The sequence below is a fragment of the Pteronotus mesoamericanus genome, unplaced genomic scaffold, assembly GCF_021234165.1.
Source record: "Pteronotus mesoamericanus isolate MK-2021 breed Mesoamerican mustached bat unplaced genomic scaffold, CSHL_Meso_final scaffold_85, whole genome shotgun sequence".
Taxonomy (NCBI): domain Eukaryota; kingdom Metazoa; phylum Chordata; class Mammalia; order Chiroptera; family Mormoopidae; genus Pteronotus; species Pteronotus mesoamericanus.
Genome location: NW_026555329.1, coordinates 20,329,690 through 20,352,059, shown reverse-complemented (window position 1 = coordinate 20,352,059; position 22,370 = coordinate 20,329,690). Strand labels below are relative to the sequence as shown.

At 37.7% G+C, this 22,370-nt stretch overlaps 1 protein-coding gene across 1 annotated transcript in view; it reads right to left on the bottom strand.

The window, feature by feature from the left end:
* Positions 1-22,370, bottom strand: part of CALCR (calcitonin receptor) — a 95,521-nt gene that overhangs the window by 8,763 nt on the left and 64,388 nt on the right. The window contains exons 5-10 of the mRNA XM_054564627.1: positions 21,227-21,339; positions 19,557-19,648; positions 13,083-13,209; positions 5,643-5,796; positions 2,005-2,065; positions 1,851-1,917 (exon numbers count right to left, since the gene is read on the bottom strand). Of these exons, the coding sequence (XP_054420602.1) occupies positions 1,851-1,917; positions 2,005-2,065; positions 5,643-5,796; positions 13,083-13,209; positions 19,557-19,648; positions 21,227-21,339 (614 nt within the window). The remainder of the gene's footprint in view (positions 1-1,850; positions 1,918-2,004; positions 2,066-5,642; positions 5,797-13,082; positions 13,210-19,556; positions 19,649-21,226; positions 21,340-22,370) is intronic.

Sequence of the window (22,370 nt, the reverse complement as noted above, 5' to 3'; positions counted from 1 at the left end):
AAAAATATCATTTTTAAAGAAAACAACTTTGAAAAGGTATACTGTATGTTCAATTAAAAAAAGATTCTAAGTTTATGTTCAAGAATTTTAGACAACTATATACCCCCAGGCAACAATGACTCCGTACAAGAAAAGAGCATTGTCTTCACCTCAAGAAGTTCTCTGCTGCCTCTCTACAGTCCAGAAGGCCCGCGTGCCGCCCTAAGCAACCATTCATTTCCGTTACCATAGAAATGGGAGTATTACGTTGTATGTACTCTTTTGTGCCTGGCTTTTTCGGTTTAACACACTGTCTGTGAGATTCATCCATGTTGTGTATATTTGCATTCATTTGTTTTTATTGTTGAGTAGTACTCCATTATATGAATATACACATTATTTGTTTTTCATTTTCCTTCTGGTGGAAATAGAATAGTTTTGACAACTTCACTATTGTGAATAAACATGCTGTGAATATTTGTATACAAGTCTTTGTATAGACATGTGTTTTCATTTCTTTTGAAACAGTACCCAGGAGTGGAATTGCCTGTTCATATGGTAAATGTATGTTTAACTTCATAAGAAACTCCCAAACTGTTTTCCAAAGAGATGGCTTTGTTTTATGTTCCCTCCAGCACTACATGAGAATTCCAGTTGCTCTTTGCCGTGCCAGCACTTGGTATGGTTGCTCTTTTTCATATTAGCCATTCTGGTGCAGCACAACTATTTTGGCTGTGAAGATACTTTTCAACCAAAGTGTTTTTAGAATTCAACTGATAATTTAAAAAAAAAGAATGATTCCCTACCTGAAATAAGTGTTACTGCCCAAATAATTTTAAGAAAAGAGACTGTTAGTAATAATCGGATTCTTTTGGGACATTGTAAATATTGAAGACACATGTCAGTGGGTCCTTGTGAGGACAGTTGGGCTAGTAGGTATGTCACTACACAGAAAACAAGCAAAAAAAAAAAAAAAAAAAGAATTTGCATTGGAAAGGCCGGGAAAGTTAGATGAGAGTCCTGATGATAATCCAATTTGTTCAGTTACAAATAGATGCTTCTTTAATGCAGAAGACTATGGTCTGTGACTCAGACTGCTTTTATTTTTTTCACTCTTATTTCAAAAAAACAGTGTGGTTAATGAGAAAATAAATAATACCTAAATATTAAATTTGATGGTTTTGGTGCTGGCTAACACAAAGCAAGTCATGGGTATAAATGAAGAGCTTGGTCATAGATTCAGGCAGTCACCTTCTCCCCCAACCCAACTTCTACTAGTTATGTGATTCTGGGTGAGTTTACTTGAGTTTTGGGGCCTAGTTTTCCTAATGAGTATAATGTCCTGATGATGCATCTACCTTGAAGGGCTGCTGTTAGGAACAGCAGAGCAATGTATGCGACGTGCATGAAATACTTTAAGGAAGTGCATGATCATTGGTGGTTAGGATGATGGCTTATGTATCAAAGATAAAGTGGAAGAGAATTTTGTTTGGCAGAACCCAGGGAAAAAAGTGCAGGGGGACCTTGTGGACTCTCACTTTCTTATCAGCAACACTTTTATCATTCCTCAGTCCCTTACTCCTTAACCTTGGACCAGGAGAATTTAGACATAGCATTGTTAAAAAAAACCAAACCAAACCAACACCATTATATATTTTTGTGGTAGCGTATATAGAAATGAGTTTATATGCTTCCTCAATTTTATTAAATAAAAATAATTTTTTTTACTTGAAGAATCTCAAACTGTTCTTCTTATAATCATTAAAATTAGCTTCATTTAAAAGTTATCATATATGCGCTATACAGAACCATCCCCAAAGAAGTGCCCAGAGATGACACTGTTAATGATGGATTTTAAGAGCAGTTCTCACCACCAGTGCTGCCATGACAGGGCCGTGGATGATGTACAGCAAGTGGGTCTCCGCGCTCAGCCAGCAGCTGAAAAAGGGTGGGGGGTGGGGAACACACATCAATACAAATGCATCTTATTTACGAACATCAGCTAAAAACCATTGCAGCGCTTACTTGTCATTGAAGTACAGTGTCCTGGTAACAGCATGGATAATAGTTGGCACCAGCGGGAACCCTAAAAATGTGAAAAAGCACAAATTACACCTGGCTTCTTGGTCATAAGCTATAACTACATTTGCATGGAAAACGATGGTTTACTTTAAAAAAAAAATAGTGGCGGGGGTAGGCAGAGACAAATGTATTTGAAAAAATAAATTAAAAAAAATAGTGGCAAATTTAACATCTCTGTCAAGATATTTCCCTGATGTTGTTGCACAAATTGTCTTTGGTCAAACCAGGTAAAAATGTTCCTGGTTAGAACATCATGTGCTTTCAGAGAGTCTGGTTAAGAGCAGCCAAATAACTAAAAGCCTCTCGCAAATTACCCGGTGTGGTAGGAACACTGGTACTCTCACTAGGACTACGCCATGTTGTGTCTTGATGATGTGATGAGGATGACCATAGACCAGAAAGCTTTTCACTGTGTGTGACCTGGACTCTCTTAGGGAGGGAAGTTGGGGTCACCTGGAGGGAAGTGACCCGGGACAGCACAGGGAAGTGACTGTTTGCTCCGAAAGCCTTGCTGATGTTTGCAGTATATCTTTTTGGCTTTTTACTTTTCTGTTTATATCATGTGCATTGATCCTGTTCTCTTTCAGTAAGAACACTTCAGAGTAGCTAGTGTAAGTTCTGGTTGCAAAGCCCCTATTATGGCAGCTTAGTATTGACGTCCCTGACTAAACTTGAAGTGCTAGTGAAAACAACTTTGAATTTATAAACAGAATGATGGAGATAGTTACTAGCAATGCATCCTGTCAGAATACATCTTTTTTTCTTTTTTTTAAATAAATTTCATTCTGTGCAGCTAGTCTAGAGAAAAGCTGTGATTTTTATAAGGAAAAAAAAAAGTCCTTTTATCTCAGATGTACCCATGTACCATAGCACCTTGTTTAATTTGGTTGAGAAACTTGTAGAATGAGTTTTTAAATTTTATCAGATTAAGAAATGTGTCTCAGAAGTGAATTAGACCTACACACTTTGATTTTCTGTGAATTACAGGCAAAAAAAGAGAATGGCTGAAAATATTGAGTTTTCCCCAGAGAACAACTTCACCTTCTAGACCCATGAAGCATATAATTCAATAGGACCATCGATTAAATGTTTGACCTGAAAGAATTTTGAGTTTGACCATTTAAACCAAATGTAATTGTAGGGCATTGACAGCAGTTCTTGCATACTATTTCACCACTAGGGTTTAGAGAAATTCTCACTCTACCTCATCATTTTGTAGGAAAGAAAAATGTTTTTGTCAAAAATAACTTTACATCCTTTTTCTTCCATGAAAATGTTCTGAGTATGGCAGATAGATGTTCTTAAATAGTCAAAACAGGTACAAGAAATATACCATAGATTTTATTTCAAAGGAAGCAAGTAAAATAGATCAGGCAGAAACGTGTGTGTGTGTGTGTGTGTGTGTGTGTGTGCTGGCAGGCCTCGGATGGGATGCTATTTGCAGGTCTGCAGCTGGAAGGCATCTGATCAGCACCAATCATCACAATTGTGATGATTGGAATTGCTCTTGGGAGGATTAAATTTTATCCAGTTGAATCTTGGCATGACCAGCTTTGGAAGGTTAGGAATTATTGAGAGGGTATGTGTAAGGTTAAGAAGGGCACGGGAAGGAAAGATCAACCTCTTGGGGAAGGCTGGAGCTAACAGAAAAAAACAATACAAGGACATTTTGGTCTTTGTATTTTGACTTGTTTTGACAGTAGAGAGGAGTAGGAGAACCCAGCACCTGTAGTGGGACCAGTAGATTAGTCAGAAGCTTGATTTCTTAAGGAAACAGGATTCTGGGGTTGCTGCTGCTCTGCAGAGGGGAGTGGCTCATAAGATGAGGTGCTTTGGGGTGTATTCGAGATGGCCATCCAGTTCACAGAGACCCCTCTCCCATTTTACTCCAGTAATATTTGTACTGTGTGACAATGTCCTCTTCAATGTCCTTAGCCACCACTCATTGAACCATGATTGGCCCCTTAACTTCAGTTGGACCAATCAGATTCTCTTGCCCTGCTATTCAGAAATGGTACTTAAAGAGAAGCCTTTAGTTTTTCTGTGTAGTTGGAATAGAAAAATGTGAACTCAGGAAAGTTTGGGGTAGGTTGTATTTACCATTAGGATTAGGGGAGCAGAGACCTGTGATGTATGGTCTTAGAGAATGACAAGGGTTAAAACATGTTCAGAGCAAAGCAGTGGCAAAGACAGGGGGAGAGAGCTCCTGGTTGCCTAGTCCCTTGGTATAAACTTTTGAGCAGCCCAGCTGCATTTTAGCCCTTGACTTCCATGAGATACTTTGATTCTGATGATTTCTCTCTTTTTGCTTAAATTAGAACATCTTGTTCTCTGTCATTTGCAACTAAAGAGTTATAACATCATTTTTAGTTTAATGTTGAAATACCCCAAATATCTGTTCCATTGACCCACCGTTATAGGATTATCTTATCAGGTTTGGGCTGTGTGCTTGGTTAAAATCCATGTATTTCTATTAGGGAGGGGTATTACGAAAACAAATATTGCCTAGGGCCAGCCCTGGGAAAGATTGGGGAAAAGACTTTGAGCTGCTTATATTACTTCCCAGACACATTTCTATACTTCATAACAATGTCTGTTGGGCAGGGGTTTAAATACAAAAGTTGATGTTCTTAGAAAGCTGTTGGATTATTTTCCATTCTCAATACATCCTTTCTCTCATCCATATTTTTAGGAGCTCCCTAAAATGCTACATTTAAAGGTCAGGCTTAGTTGAAGGTACTTTACAGCCTCTGCTCCAAGTGTCACAGTCATCTTGTCACTGGACAGCAAGAATTCTCCTCTGGTATGGGAGTTTCATGGGGTTTTTTGAAAAAATAAAGCAGGATGTGTTTTTGTCCCAGAGCCTTTTCCCTTTCACTGCCTCACTATGTATCTGCCCCCTTTCCCCCAGAGTGAGCTCAGCTGACAGCAGCCCTGGAGGAGAGGAAGCTGTTCTAGAGAGTCATCATGGCCCTTGGAACCCTACCTTAGTCAATCTACAGAAGCAGCCACAGCGTGGGCAATCCAGCCATAAGGCTTTCAAAGCCATTGCCATGTGCTATGGTGTTCGATAGGCTGGCTCCGTTTGGAGGCCCATGTGGTTTTATCTATTGCTCATCTACACTCTACTTCTTGACATTTCATTGGAGGAACACTACTGATGGATGGACAGGAAGGAATGTTCTTGAGGAAGGGATGCGGGGCCAGGGTGGAGGACATACAGAATTCAAAATGTGAAATTCTCCTTTGCTCTACGAACAGATGATGAATAAAACTGAAGGGGGGGTTAATCAGATTTTCTCTGAATGGGGCATGTTTTTTGTCCATCCAATAGCTGAGCTACCGGAAGACTCTCATAGTCATATCCCTCCATCTTCACGCTGCCCCCCGCCCTATGTTCATCGCAGTCTGTATAAACTTGTTAAACGACTTCTACCAAGACTAAACTCCTTCCAGCATGTGTCTCATCATTCCTCAAGGACCTGGGCCCCTGATTGTTCTCTGACACCAAGGCTAGAAGAAGATCACAAATATAAAGACAGAGGTGAAAGAGGCTCAGAACTGTTAGAGGTAATACATACCCCAGCCCAAGAGATAATACCACTTCATGCGTTGTTTCTCAGTGAACACGGCCACCACAATGAGTGAGTGAAGATAGATCCCTTCACAGAGCATCCAGAAATAATTGCACGACATCAAGTAGTGGTTGATAAAATGCAAAACCTTGCAGCTCAGCTGTCAGAAAGAAATGGAGACACTCAGTGCAAGACACGGCCAAGGATGTGACAGTGAACAGAGGATAAATGTGAAAATGAGCTAAAGTATCTGCACTCAGCCTGCGTTCAGCTTCCCCAAGCATCTGTTCACACATGCCACCCTCTGTATCCACAAATCAGAGCGGTAGTGCATAGGTCATTGTACTACATATGAACATCTAGGGGAAAGGAAGCCTAGTCCCTTAAATGTTTTTTTCCTGTTACATTCTGGTGACTTACATAGAATATACAAGTTTACTTTTCTGCAATGAATCTGAGACCCATAATTTTTTACAACAACCAAGGATTTGTCACATGACTTTTATAGCCCCTTTTCTATGGCCAATGAGGAGAATAACCCAGACATTTGTTAATCCTGCTCCTGAAGGTCATTGATTTTTGATGATATCTCCTTAGTGTCAAAGAGGAGATAACCAGGTGGTAAATTTGTTACACATGATCCAGGAGCTTTGCTGAACTGAACTGGCGACCCCTGTTTTGGTTACTTGCTGGCCTTCTAGCGCTGACAACCCTAACCATCAAAAAGCACAAGCTTCCCACTTGAATAGAGCCACAGTGCAATGGGGAACATCCTGACTGATTCACATGTATACTGAAATCTCATGAGGAGGCCTTGTAGAGCTTTATGTCAAGATGTTAGTGCAGTTGATAAGCTAAGGGGCAAAAAGGCTCTCCTGTCAACTTGAAAACTGTCCACTTGTACATTCTTTAAAGCTGCTGAATGAAGGAGGAAAATCCCTGAGCCAGAAAGTCAGCAGTAACTAATTTTGTAGGGAACTACTCAAGTGTCTCCAGAGGAATCTACAGGTATAACATTTTCAATTAAATTGAATCTGTCATGCAATCCCGAGCTGATTTCTGATAAAGCCTTAGAGAAAATGAGCTTGAATCTGTGGAACTCTGTCATGATTTGGTGTGTTCGGGGTGAGGTAGGGGGAAGCACTGGAGAAAAGAGTCCCAGATGAGATAAGTACGTTGGAAGATGATCCAGAAACTGGCAAAGGAAGCATTCTGGAAATATTCAGCAAACAAAACTAACATAAGCCAAGAAGGATGGAAACAAGTCTGTTAGTAATGCAGTGGGGAAATAAAAATTAACAGCTTGCTACAGTCAAGGGTCTTTCTCTATATGGTGTAATAAGCATATTATATCACTCTTCTCTGGGAATTTGTAAGCTATGACTGATTTAGTTTTATATTATCAGACCACAACCTTTTTGATTACTTGTGATTTACAAACCTCTGAATATTATCTGCTTTTACACTTAGTCCCCTTTGGATTGAAGCAATACTTTACAAATACTCTGAGTTTCCAAATCTATGTTGTATAACACAGAAATGAAACCAGGTGTCACAGTTAGGAAATGACAAGGACTTAAGGCCTAATGACAATGGTAACAACTATGATATAAATAATAATGGTTAACAGTTGAGAGCTGTTCCGCACCAAACCCTGTTTTGTGGATTCGAGGTGTATCAGTTTATTTAATCCTCACAAAGGAATCTGTGAGGAAGGTGCTATTATTATATCTACTTCACACATTAGGAAAATGAGGCACAATGAGGTTAAGTAACTTGCTCATCTTTACAGAATAAACTGTAAGGAAGTAGAAGAGCTGGGACTTGAGATCCTATAGCTCAGCAAGAACAACACTACAGTAGTTGGAGCAATCCAGCAAAGCACAGCAAATATCAACTTGACTGTTGCTCCGTAGCTCGTTCTGGCAATGAACCAACACACCCCAAAGGAGTTACAAAACTCCTTGTATATCAACTGGAAGCTTTTTGAGAATGAAAACAAATTTATGAGAATTTCTGCACTGAATTCACGACAGCCTTTCAAAGCAGGGAAACTAGCAGCAAATGTTGAGATGAACACTTGCCACGTAAACCGCACCGCAAGATAGCACTTGTAAGCCACTGCGCTCCTGCGGAGAAGCACCGCCCAGAGTGACCAGATAAGGCCAACTGGAAATCGGGTCAATGTCTGCAGCCCTTTTAGAAATAGAGTCTTCAAATCCATGTAGGAAAGTGGTCAATTTTAAGTAATAACATTTTTTAAAAATACAGAAATCCTCTGCTTTTTTTTTTACACCATAGAATCTTGGTTGAAATACCATTTATTGGTTTTGACATGTAAATAATGTGAAGTAGCATCAACAACCAGAGTGGGATGATACTTCATCCCATGCCCACATTCCGTCATTGTGCTCTCTGCATTGTTCCTCAAATCCATCTTTTTCATTCCCAATCTAATTCCTTCCACAGGCTACCAAATGGAAAATTGCAGTCTAGTTCTACCACCATCGACCTCCCGCCTCAACAACACTGCTGTCCCTGTCCTCTCCCTATGCTCCCCCTGCGCCTGCCTCTTCTGGGTTGGGCAGGAGGAATCCACTCTCCACGCTGGGTTTCATGGCTCTCTCGTGCCTCAGTCCTGAGCGTCCATTCTGAGCTGAACTTCCTGCAACTGAGATGACATTCTGACATAGTTTGGTGGCTCAAGTGTCCTGAATGAATGAGAATTAGGGGAAATGCACTTTGTTTTTCAGATCCTGGGACTCATTTGACTTTACTTATGCAGGAGAGTATAGAAAATGTGACGTGATTGTTTTGTCTTTTGAGGTGCAAAGTGCTCAGATTCTCAGTGAAAACTAATAATCTCCCTGTACTGTCCCTTTCAGACCCAGATAAAAAGTTCAGAGAGACATTTCTTTCCAGAAAAATGACAAGTGTGTCGCCAGCTTCCTTTAGATGCAGCAAGAACAATACTTTTAATTCTGCCTCCTGACTCTCTACATGAAGAAATAAGCAGATAGATAAAAAAATAAAATAAAATTTTAGATAGTATGGAAATGAAAGGCTCTGATGACATAAATGACAATGGGCAATTTTCACATCACTCAATAAACTTAGGGTCTATTCAGCCCATATTTATGCCGTGAGTTATTCTGAGTTTACCTTTATAAGAAAGAATGTAAAGGAATAAGATTCTCACACTTGATTTTACAGAAGAGAATCTGCTTAACCAAAAAAGTTTCCAAGGGAAGAAACTGACAACCTTGGTGGGAAAGGAACCACAAACCCATAGGGATTCTTCATTGAGGAGTGGGAACACTGTTTTATTTTGCCTCCAACAAAATAAACTCTAATTGAAGTATGAGACAACGTTTGGGATGATGTTCTCCTCTTTTGTAAGGAATAACATTCTTTTTAAAATATATTCCCAGGGGCACTGGAAAGGAATAACTTTTTGCCTCTTGACTGCTGATTTAGTGACCTGAGAATTGGGTCAAAATGAAAAAAAATAACCCACAACTCTATCTTTAATTTGCTTAGGAGAGAAAGTGTCTTTAAAAATTATATATTCTGGTTTTTTTTTAAGTAGACAAATGCCTGAATCACAGATAGATGAATTGCTAATAGGCATGCTTTTCTTTAATTGATGACTGTGGTTACTTTTTTTTTGTTAGTTTCAATTCCAATTAATATCTGTAGACTGACAATGTCCAGTAACTTCCCTTTCTAAAAAGTGTTTGCGCTTTTCTTTTTGGTCTCTTTTTCTGTTTTCCATTGTTTTTCTTGGCTATGGAGAACCTTAACCTAATGTTATCTGAAATAACAGTTTTTCAAGAAAAATGCAATATTTCAAACAATTCACTTAAAGTACAAATTTTAAATATGTAATTTTGCATGCCACTTAGTAACACATGGATGCCATGATTATTATTGTTTGGATGCCATTTTGTCTTTTTAGAGGTAGAAAACTTCTAGGAAAGGTGGAGTTTTCCTAGCTAAGGCTTCGCTAGTTCTTGTTTATCTCCTGTATATTCAAATATATTAGAACAAGAAAGGCTTCTTCTTTCTTGATGCTTGAATTTATAATTTCAACTGCAATTCACTTTAACAATCTTTTGAATGGGAAAATATACTCAACAAATTGGGCTTCTATGAACACAGTTATAGCAGAATATTCGTTTTAAGGTGAGACATAACATAAATTTTAAGACTTGTGTCCCCTTTGGAAATAATAAATAAGGAGTTTCAAGAATATAAGCATACAAGACATGTCTAATTGACAGTTATTTTGTTTGCCCAGAGAGACTAGTCCTGTAAATGAAATACAGGACTAGTCTCTGTATATGGAGGGTTAGATAGCAGTTTAATGAAATTCATTGGAAAACGACGACTGTGTTCAAAGAGAGAAAGTACTAAAAACAAGTGACCATTTTTTCCCCCATTGGGTCAAGTATGTGCTTCACAATTCACAAATGTGAATTAATGTCTGTCATTGTAGTAATTTGGTTTTTTTTTTAGCTTAGACTACTTATATGTATTTGTTGAGAGGCGCATGTTTCCCCGTTCTGTCCTATGGAGGAAACAGATGTTTGGAAAGGTAAAAGGGGCCACCATGCATTTGCATGTATGACATTCCCATTTACCAGTGTAACTGGCTTGTCATTGGGAGCTTGCTCTCATTTCATCTGTTCTCAGAGGAAAGGAGACTGATCTTTCAGGCATACAGACTTTTTGCTCTTTTGTTTTCCGTTAAACATACACACATACTTTGAAATCGGTAAACAAATGACTGAACCCCATGTTCATGGTTGCCTGGTACATTCCTAGTCATAAATAGATATTTTGACAAAATGATATGAACTTAATTCATCCTGAAGACAAAAATTTAAGTGCCGGGTGCTGAAAAACCTCTCGATTGATTGGATTAAGTTTTACCTTTCAAGTATTTTACAGTTCTTTCCTTTTCTCTAGGAAGTTTGCTTTTGCATAGCTAAAAGGAACAAGTCTTTTGGCTTCATAATATCTTGATTTGAGAGAATCAAGAGCTAGTCATGTCATAAAGATAAACTGTCCTGATTTTCAAACTTAAGTCGCTTTGAGGATGCCTACTGTGTGCGGAAGAGCCACCCACTCCTCCACACCCGGAAGAAAACCTCCTGTGCATTTCTTTGGCTCCCCTATCCTCACACTTCACATTTCCCTAGGAAATCAGCTGCACAGTGGCTGAGCCACGTCCCTAGGCACCTGCTTACTGGGTGTAAAGGTTTCTAGGCAATAGGAAGGCTGCAAGGAAGAGCCTGCTGGCTTGCCGGTGGCTTGGAGGCAGCCTGAATGCAGTGACTGGTGGAGTACATAGGCATGTCTGCCCCTGAAGTGTCCTAGGAAAGTGGAAATAGCCAGCAAGGATAACTCAGGAGACCATTAAGAGCAATGACTACAGCGATAGATTGGTTGGGAAAGCCTGTGCAGAGGCCTGTGCAGAGACCCAAGGCGTTAGCGACAGGGCAAGGGGTCGCAGCAACTTTGTGAGCGATTGCTTACAATATTACACCCTGAGGAATTTTTAAAAGCTCTCCCCTTTTTTTTTTTTTTGGAACTACAAGACAATCTCTTGGGAAAAAGCAGGGCAGAATTTATTATTTGCATTTGATGGATAAGGTTAAATGACTCCTGTAATTCGATGGCAGACTCAGAAAAATCCTGAACTTAGGCTATTTGAGGAAGATAACAGGTTTAGCATGATTTCATGATAGATGAGAAGCCCCCTTCACCCAAACAGCCAGGACTGGGCTGGTGGTATGACATGTGGGTGTGAGACCCCACAAGAGAGATAAGTGTCTCTTCAAGAATTTATGAAAGTTCATAATTGGATGGAGCACTGCTCCCAGGGGTGATTATTTAATGATTGAGTTGCCGTTTCCTGGCCTGCTTTGTGCAGACAATAAATAACTTTCTCAGGGTTTTGCTTCTTAATGAGAAATGGGAAGCCAAAAATTTGAGATTATCCTGTTGAGAGATGCTTAGTTAATTGCTTCTACACCTATTTTAAACTTAATGGGGTCAACTTCCCTAATTAAATGTGGTGTCCATGTCCAGTTATGGACAGCCATTACTTTGGAACGGCTGAGCCCATTACTTTAAGAATACCTCTTCCTAAGGCAATAAACAAGACAACCAAAAGCACCATGCAGGATAGAGGAGAGAGGATGTGCTTCTGTGTGAGACAGGTCTGGGTCGAATCCCATCTCTAACAACCCACAATGCAGAAGGCACGAGCCTTCACTGTGCCTCAGTTTACTCAGCTAATAATGGAGATAATACCAACCCCTCACAGGGGTCTTATGGGAATTAAATGAAATGAGATTACTTTTATTTAAATTAGTTGACATTAAAAAAAGAAAACTCATCAAGATAAACCCACTGGATCTCATTCTACAGGTAACATAGGACTTCGTCTCAGATAACAGATGGCATGGTTTTAGGTGACAGATCACAATGCCTTTTTGGATATATTCACACGGCAGAAAATTATGAACACCATGGGTCCATCAGAAGCCAAACTGAGCTGCTTTCCCACGCCATGCCACTGTCACACAGGATGCACGCTCTGGGCAGATTTCACGCATTTTTGTCATTGGGTTGGCAGGGCTGTCAAATGCCAGTTTTGAAAGATGAGGCTATCTACAGATGCTCCCATAGCACAGCGAAGCAAAGAAACAAAAACGCAAACATCCCTCGGCCATTCGCTCTGCGCTAGATAGCTTCTGTCTGTGCTTTGAAATGTCCTTGCCATCCTGCTCCCACCCCCGGGCACAGAGAAACCCATCTGAACGGCCTGCCAGGGCTTCCTTGCCCTCTGGTTTCGGGTTGAGTTTAGTTAATGGGGACCATCGGCAGAGATGAGAGAAGAGAGTGAGTGAACTCGGGGTAATTCAACCTTTTTCAAACTATGCAGACATAGGTTCTGATTAATACGTGGATGGCTTACTAGAGTCAAGGCATAGTTATTCATAGCTGAAGTGACTGGCCCAAGCCCAACCGGAATGCTGAGGGGATTAATGTTTGGGCACATTTGTGACCCATTAAGTGACACACTGGGAACTCATTGCCCTCGTACACCCAAAATTGTCTATGTTCACAAAGTGTGCTCAGTGAACTTCCCATAGATGTTAATACATTGTCAATTAGCAGTAAAAACTCATAATTTGTTGTGTAATTCTTATGTGGTTATGACTGAATTATTCCCAGCCCTTTACTATAGCATATAACAATTAGTTCTAATAACTACATAGAAATAAAAGATATGCCTCGCTTCATGCAAAACTGAACTGTAAAACTGAATGATTGCATATGTAAAAAAAACTGCTTAAATCAAACACCATATTCACTATTTATGAATACTACATCTTTAAAGATAAAATTAAAAATAAATAAGGCAGTGCTCACCGGATCCATGTTCACAAATTCTTCATTGGGCACCACTTGAATCAGGTGGATGAGAACAGTAATGGAGTTCAGAATGTAAGTCAGAAACATGTGCTTATGTATAGTTACCCGCTGGCAGCTGAGGCTCCTGGAAGTAAAAGTAACAGCATTAACCAGTGCCGCAATGTTGAAGTACCTGGGGAAAAAACATTTTGGCAATATTTTTAATATTACCTTCCACAATAGTTGAGAGAACATATTGAAAAGTGAGGCTTGTCCCATCTGTAAGACTTATTGTATTTTTCTGTCTGATTTTTAAAAACAGTTATCTAGTCATGGTACCTCATAGTTTTCAGTCCTCAGGTGACTTTGTGCGACACGTGAAGGAGTGCATGATAAAAATCACTTTTAATTATAACAAATGTGAAATTGAGAAGAGAACTCTTACAAGAGAAATCATTACAGTCTGGCGTGTGCTTCCAATAAAAGGTTGGCTCTTTATTGTTGTAACTAGGTAGACATTGTGTGGCAAACTGGCTAACACAGCATGAAGTCCGAACCAAGGTGGCCTGTGACAAAGTCCCGAATCCATGTCCTTGACCCAGTGTACCGCCAGGCTTTATTAAGTCTCCTGTCACCCCTCTTCTCTGACATTTCTTCTAACAGCTTTTCATTTATCACATCCCAACTGGAATCAACTTTGTGGTTCTTACTTTCCTCATCCTCCTGATGGTGGAGCTCAGACACAGGCAAAGGATTTTAAATGCTCTCAAAGTTGATCTCATTAGGAGGCATGTTGTGGTTTGGATCTGACAGTAACTATCCTGGTTGGTGTAGCCATTCCCCACGTTTTGGGGGTTAAGCAATTTGTCGGAATTTTTTTTTATTCCTCTGTCCTCTACTTCATAAGCTTGTAATATGTATTTGTGTGAATGCTCATTAGCATAAGTAGCCTATTTCACAATTTGATGCAAATGAAGAAAGCCTGTAGAATGGCTTTAACGAAATTGGAACAATTCTCTTAGATAAATAAAAATCTTGTATTTACCATATTTGATCCAGTTAACAAATGCTTAGCATCATGTAAAAACTTAAGGCACCTAGTTAACGATGCTAAAGATTAATCATAGTAACTATCCCTAAAAAATTTTCATGGAATAAAGTTAGAATCTTAGGAATTTTGAAAAGAAAATTCTGAGGAGAGATGAACTATGAGAATGCTTTAGGTTTACTTACAATGCTTTTCCTGTTTCCAAATCAAAGTAAAATGAGTTGTTAATTATCTGTAGTAAAGAATAGTTTAAGTAATGAGGGCATGTGTTAGAATCTATTTTTAATTACTGTAGCTCCATTTTTCAACTTTTCAGGAACTACACACAAGTATCAGTAAATAGCTAATACAAAATATTTTAAAATTTGCAATTTGTTGATCAGGGGTAAAATGCAGAATGGGGTTTAGAGAACTTTCTCTCTCTCTCTCTCTCTTACATACACACACACACACACACAACCATGTACTACTTTATTTAGCAGCAGAAAAGCCTGTTAAATAAACTGAATCTAATTAATTTTATACTAGTGCTATGAAAGTAGGTTGCAAATTTAAGGATCTAAAAAGAAAAAAATTGTTTATGTAAAAGATCATACCCATTTATACTGCATAAACCCTTCCCTATTGCACTGTTAAACCTGTGACCTGCCATTTTCCAGGCGGTCATAACAGCATTTATAATTCTTCTCAATGGGAGGCAAATACCTGAGGTCTCATTATTGGATTCAGCCTGGCTTAAACCTATTACAACTGACATTATCCAGCACTAAGGAGTGTGGATGAATGCATCACACAGTGCTGCTATTCTCATGCCTGCTTTTCTTTGACCAGGCAGAATTCAATAATCTGTTGATCTCCAGCACTAACTTAGAGGACTGGTTACTGTTTAACCTCCTGTGTAAGCCAGAGTCACCCTGAATAAAACCCTCTTCCTCCACCTCTAGCTTACTCTCAGGCCCTTGTATCCCTGCTTTACTTTTCTTCTCCCCTCCTGACACATATGTTTGTTTATTGCCTGTTATCTTCCCCTTCTCTCTCATTAGAATGAGTGCTTTGTGCATCTAAAATAGTGTCTGATATATTTTAGGGTTTAATGGTCATTTTTTGAATTAAAAAATACGAGAGTAATTTTCTTCTTTGAATTGTGACCACACTAAACAGTTTTCCAGTACATCAGAGAATTATATTCAAAGTAGATGATCCCATGTCTTACACTTTGTATCATACTGAACATTTGCCAAATTCTTAACATAGGTATTAACTGATAGTGGACATTATCCTATTAGCTCAAACCTACGTACAGTACTGTGTTACGTACATAGTGAGAAAGTGATGATTTAAAACTGGATAAACTATTAGGCTTCCAAGGAACAATATGACTAATATATAATATGAGTTTCTGTTTCTCAAAGGTTCCAATATAATTTCTGCTAATTAAGCTTTAAAAATTTTATTATACTTGATGACATTTACACTGAGCTTTTTGAAATGAGTTAAAGGGATTTTAAATTTATTAAAATTCATTCAATAATCCAACACATATTACTGTGTACTTACTATAATTTAGACCTTCTGGAAGGGGCGAGGGATATGTAGGTTAACAAAACAGACAGCTTCTGCTTTTAGGGACCTTATATACTATGTAATTGTTTATTTCCTCTTAGTATGATGATAACTGTTCTGAAGGAAAGGTATGGACGCTGAAGAGGATTAGCTGAATGTAATGAGAGTAATTCCATGTGTAATTGTTCTTAAAGTAAATTCTTGTTGCTTGAATGAACATGAGAAAAGCTGACAGTTTTTGTGTCAGATAGGAAATGTCTTTAAATAGAAATAGCACAAACCTGATGTTAGCTATGATTCATTTGCTAAAAAAATAGGTGTTTAGATGGACGGAACACTACTTACTCTTTGAGTGACGAGGAACCATAAGCACTAAAGAGTCTTGAACAGTGGGAGGATAAGGCAACATAATCTACTTCTGTCTTGGCCCAATCAAGGTGTCAGTCACAGGTGAAGAAGAGATAATGATCCGCTTGCATGGGAATCTCAAGATGTCATATTTTACGACTAAAATGTAATGTCACTGTCATGGTTTTAGTTTACCTGGTACAGATCTTTCACACTAAAAATTTTGTTTAAAGTTATCATTACACTGTGTATTATGTGTATGCTTTCTGAGAGCTTTTAATCTCAGAGAGAACATTTAACTGTTGCCTTAAGTTTTGCAGATTGCATAAATCAGTTTGATATCATAAATTTAGGAGGACTCGGACAGGGTTATTCCTTTTTATAGGCTCTATTAGGCACGTGTTGTGACTTTCGAGTGAGATTTCAATGGGATGGCCATGAACAGGGCGTTGGGTATCAGAAGAGCTGGGTGTAACTTCTCATTTTGCTTACGTGAAAGTTTTATAAAATTGATTGTTTGGGTTTCACAAAATAACCCAGCCTTGGGAATGTGGAATTATACAAGGGAGTGATGATTGGTTTTTTTTTGCTCAGGTTTCACACAGATGATGCCATTTAAGTGCCTGAGTCATAAAACTTTCCAGTGTAATGTGCAGTAAAGACCATTAGGGTGATGTTGAGTGTTTGAAAATTTTGGGAAAATACTGCTAATTGAAAGAGAAAATACAGTGATAGTTCACAATTACCTTTCATTTTTCACAATCACTTATAATACTTCTGAAATGCAAATGTAAGGAAAAATGTGAAGAATTAGAAACACACTTTAATCTTAAGAAAATGGTGCCCTTGATATTTTTGGTTTGGGTAGGTTTAAGATAAGGTTAAGAACACGTATAAAAATCTGATATAACTTCTTTTGGATCTGAACATTTAGCATCATAGCATGTGTGTTTTTCATAATCTATTCGTTTCTTTTGTGTGCTCTGGAGAACCAGCTATTTCATGTCTTGTCATTATTATATTCAGATTACAAATCAAGAAGACTTGTTTGTCCTACCAAGATTTAAGTTGTTTGGTAGGTTCTTGGAATTCAGACAATGGAATAAAATCAGGTGGTTCCTAGACAATCTGCCCCCCAATTTGATCTTAAGGGTTTGACCAGATTGATTCTGTTTTGGGACTAACTGAAGTTGAGAAATGTTTTACTTTGTCCATGTGCCGCACTTTTAAACACCCATTTTCACTGGCTAAATATAGAAATGATTGTTAGACCATTATTTATTGCTGGTTTGGCTCTCACACCACATCACTTATTTAAGTGGCAACAGAAATAAGGACCTAAGAAATGCCTCCTTGACATTTTTAATCTTTGGAGTCCTGAATATATTTATTGTTTGCACCATTATAAATTTGGGTGCTTTTTCTTTAAGTTTTCTTTTGGTCAGGTAAAAAAATTTTTAACCAATAGACTTTCAGTGACAGATTTTTAAATCAAAGTTGTATGAGAGCCATGATAAATTTATTTACTGTGGTTAAGTGCAGTGGAAAAATGAACAGCTATTCCAAGATTAATCATGCTGTGTGTTTACTTTGCTGAATTCTGATCATTGTAATTGAAGACTCTTTTATTGTAATTTTAGTAATTAATCCCTCATGTCTTGTTGCTTTGTTTATGTCTTTCTCCTGTTACACTATGTATGGAAGGAGCTCATTCTCTGTTATTATTTGCTATTCAGTTAACAAAAAGTTGCTATTCAGTAATATTGCTAGATTAATAGAAGCATCCTGACTGTATAAGATATAGACATAATATAATACACAATTATGATATGAAATATAGACAAAGATTTAAAAAGAATAAAAAATAATAGCAGTGTTAAGAGTGGGTTTACAGGTGCTTCTCCTCTTGGTTTAATTTTCTTCAGTATCATCATATTTTAACAAAAATCAAATTAAGATTCTGCTTATGAATCACTGTATATTTAGTTACATATCACACCTCTAAAGTATGGAGGATTATTTGTAGTTTGGACTACAAGGAGCTTTCTTCATCAGTCTTCATCTTCTGGAAATATAGCCTCCTGTAATACAGGTTTACCCTCTTAGGTGAGTGTTCTAGGAACCCATCTGCATCAGTGCACCAGCTGGTGTTGTTGTGAGAGGCTGTGTTCAGCTTCAGTGAATTTTTTTTTGAAGACTCAATGCGTTTGCCCATTTCATTATGGGTGATTTACAAGTGCACCTGACCATACTGTGCTGAGTGTTCAGCAGTTTTTGACCAAAGACCTCATGACCCCCATGCCCCACCCTCCCTATTCACCTGATCTTGCCCCAAGTGACTTTGTTTGTTTGTTTGTTTCCCTGGTTTAAAAAACCCTCATGTTTGTTAACATGGAATAGGTGAAATAAAAAATGTCAGAAGTATGAAAAGGCATTAAAATCAATGAGTTCAAACTCTTTTGAGCAGTGGAAAAAAGTCTTGATAGATGTATTGCATCAAATGGAGAGTACTTTGAAGGTGACTAAAGTTTAAACATGTAGGAATAAATACACAATTTTTTATAAATGAATTCTGGCCTTTTGGCATCTCCCCCCTGTAATTGCACCACAACTAAATCAGTGGAAGGAGGCCCCATGGTAATGGAGAAGTCAGAAGTATCATGAAAAGGTAATGGAGTACCTCCTGCCTTTGATTTAAAGAAATCACACTAAGTTTAAGACATTATTTTAGGACCAAATTTAACACATATTATTATCTCACGTACATTATAAAGTCATTCCTGAAAATACAGAATCAATGTTTTAATTTCTCCATTATTGTAAAAGCAGTATCTATATCAACTCAATCATTTTGCCACAGATAGCACAATTAAGGGTATAGGCACAGAGTTAGAATAGAAGCCCTCATTGAAATTTTATTCCTCATGCTGTCTTAAAAGATGTTTGCAGTAAACAATGCTAGGTTTGTAAGGACAAAAAATGACTCCTGACAACAGCCATCTTCTTCCAGAGATTCTCCTTGACCCTGGCTGGGTGAATCAAGGCCAGAAGGGAGGAGACTTACCCTCCTTCTCTGGGTACAAATGCTATCATAGCCCCCCAAGGCCCACTCCTCTTCTGGCCAAATCCGTTTGTGATGCAACACAAAATCAGGCAGGGTGCAATTAAACTTGTGGCCATGGCCTCCTTATTTTTGAGTGGGGGTAGAAGAAGGAGGGGATCCTCTCCTCAGTACTTCATGGAAACTTAGCCATGGTAATGGGACCTTTACCTTGTTAACACAGTGTACATAAGGGACTGTTTGATTTTGTGAAGGAGGCATATTGTCTTGAAAGAGTGTATGAATCTATCTTATTGTCCTCAAAGGTAGGGTTCAAAGCATATTTTAATAATATTACTTTTTTTGCTACTTCATGACTCCTATATCTATTATGATTTGCAGGAAACCCTCCCCTCCCTTGCCTTTTACAAAGTTTCCCTTTTATTTCAGTAACATAAAGAACACAAAAAGCAGAGGCTATGAGGGTACTTACTTGAAACACATGAAAATTCCCAGCGAAACTGTCAAGGTGGTAAGAGAAGCAGAGTGTCCCACAATAGCCAGGTAGTACAGAATGTATGCATTCTGGAATAATGACAGCAACAACAGAAACAGTCACAAAAACAAATGGGTGAATAAATGATTATAGAAGAGGGAAGCAGTTTCCCTCCTTTAAAAAGGCTACTAAAATTACAACATGTATTTCAGAGAATTACATTATATGAAATTATAATAAACTGATGAACAGATTGAATATTATAAGATTAAGAATGTGCATGACATTGTGGGAAGAACACAGGACTGGATTTATCAGAGCTGTTCTCTACTCAGAATAGTATCATTAAGTCTTTGTGTGGCTTTCATAAAGTCAGTCGCTTCACCTCTCCAGACCTCAGTAGTCCTCACCTGTAAAGTCATTTGGTTGGGCTAGATGATTTTTAAAGCAGTTATGTGCTACTTATCAGAAATGCCACTAAATACTGGGATACAGAAATACTGAATGTAGAAGAATGGGAAAAGATGACCCAGGTTAACGCTAACCATAAGAAAACTGGTGTAGTATCATATAGGTGCAGATGTTAAGTCAGGAAGATACAACAATTTTAAATTTCTATGCATTAATAATATAAACTCAAACCAAATGAAGCATAAAGGAAAAATTGACACCTCCTAGTAACTGATAGAGTATACAGACAGCAATTAAGCTATAGAAGATGTGAACAATGCGATTAACAAATTTTTCTAATTCACATACAATAAACATATACCCAACATCTGCTGAATACCCATTCTTTTCAAGTGCTGACTCAATAGTCAAAGAATATTTATCCAAGATGACATACACTAGTCAGTCTAACAAAACTCAACACATTTCAAATAACTGAACTCTTAAAGATCATTTTTACTGACCACAATAGTTTAGAAATCACAAATGAAAAGATAACCTAAAAAACACTCTCATATTGTTGAGAATTAAATAATAAGTTTCTAAATGACTATTGGATCAAAGAAGAACTCACAATGGCATACCAAAACTTTTTAGATACAGGTGAAGCAGTACAGAGAGGGAAGTTTAAAGACTAAAAAACATATGTTAAAAATGAAGAAGGTTCAAAATCAATTATCTAAATTTCCAGCTATAGGAGTTATACAAAAATTAAATTAAACTCAAAGAATGTAAAAGAAAGGAAATTGTAATAAAGAGAACTTGAACATACAATAAAACTGAATGAAACAACAGAGATAAAACTTAGTTCTTAAAAAAATTAATTTAAATTCTCCCTGGAAAGACTGATCAAAGAAAAAAAACCCAATAAAAATAAAAATGTACGTCAACACAAAGGCAGTCTTATTTATAATAGTCAAACTGTGGAAACACTTCCAGTATCCAGCAACTGGAAAAGGTGGTTTATCCACAGAATGGAATACAGAGACATGCTAAATATTGATATGGAGAAAAGGACAATTGATACTTAAGTCTCCACTTCTCAACAAGCTAAAATGCATGTTCTAAATGGAAAATAATTAAATATACAGGTCATTATCTGTTTCCTTCTCTAATATAGGTAGTTTCTTGGCAGCAGGTACTTCGCAGTTTTCATGTCTTTCAATGTATGAGTAATGGCATTCTCAGCAAATACTGAAATTTGAAATAAAGCCTACCTTTAGTTTCTCAGGACTGAAAGCATTGCACATACTATAGTTAGTTGAGGTTAGATTCCTTTCAGGGTCTTCAAACCAAACTCCATTTTCATCACAGTATTTTGAAGCCTTTTCTGTTAATGAAACATAACAGTTGTTATTAGATTACCATTTCAAAATAACAAGAAGAAAAAAATAATAAATTAGAGCTTAAAATTGATTCCAAAATGTTAATCACTTTATAGAACTTGAATGTGAATATCAGTAAATAGAGACTACCATCAATCTACTAGATCATAGAGATGTTTTAATTATACAAAATGTTGTTCCATTTTGTCTTCAGTAGAGCCCTGTAAAGCAGACATTGCTATCTCCATTTTCCAAACAGCATGAAGACAGTGAGAGAAGTTATGGAATTTAAAAGGTCAGTAGATAGTGGGTGAGCTAGGTATAAAATACCTGGTCTATCAGATGCCAAAGTGCTAACTACACTGTACCTCCTTTTTTTAACAGACATTAAATTTATAATTTTCTGTAGAACTATGTGAGAAGAGCAAGACATACTTTTCTTCATTTATACACAATATTTATTTACTAGATTGACTTATGAGACTGCAGTTTTTGTGGGTCAAATGGTCAAATAGGGGCAATTTCATATGGTTAAATTCAATGGAACACAGAAGTCCACAACTAAGGGCTATATCAAGAAGTCAATTTTATGCCTCTCAAAAACAATAAAAATTTCATTATCTATCTATCTATCTATCTATCTATCTATCTATCTATCTTTTTCTTATTGTTTTTACAGAGAGAGGAAAAGACAGAGAAAAAGACCAGTGAGAGAGAGTAGCATTGATTGGTTGCCCCCCATGCACACCTGGATCGACTGCCTCCTGTACATGCCCAGATCAGGGATTGAACCCATGACCCTTCAGTCACAAGATGATACTCCAACCAACTGAGCAGCAATGGCCAGTGAAAAAAATTTCATTTGTATCATCTCTCTTCATCCCACACAGAATGTATTAGATTTAGCTTTAATTAATTAAGTATAATTAATTATTTTTATTTTAACTTGTCTTATTTTTTTAGTGAGAGGAAAGAGGGGAGAGAGACACAGAGAGAAAGAGAGAGGGACATGGATTTGTTGTCCCACTTATTTATT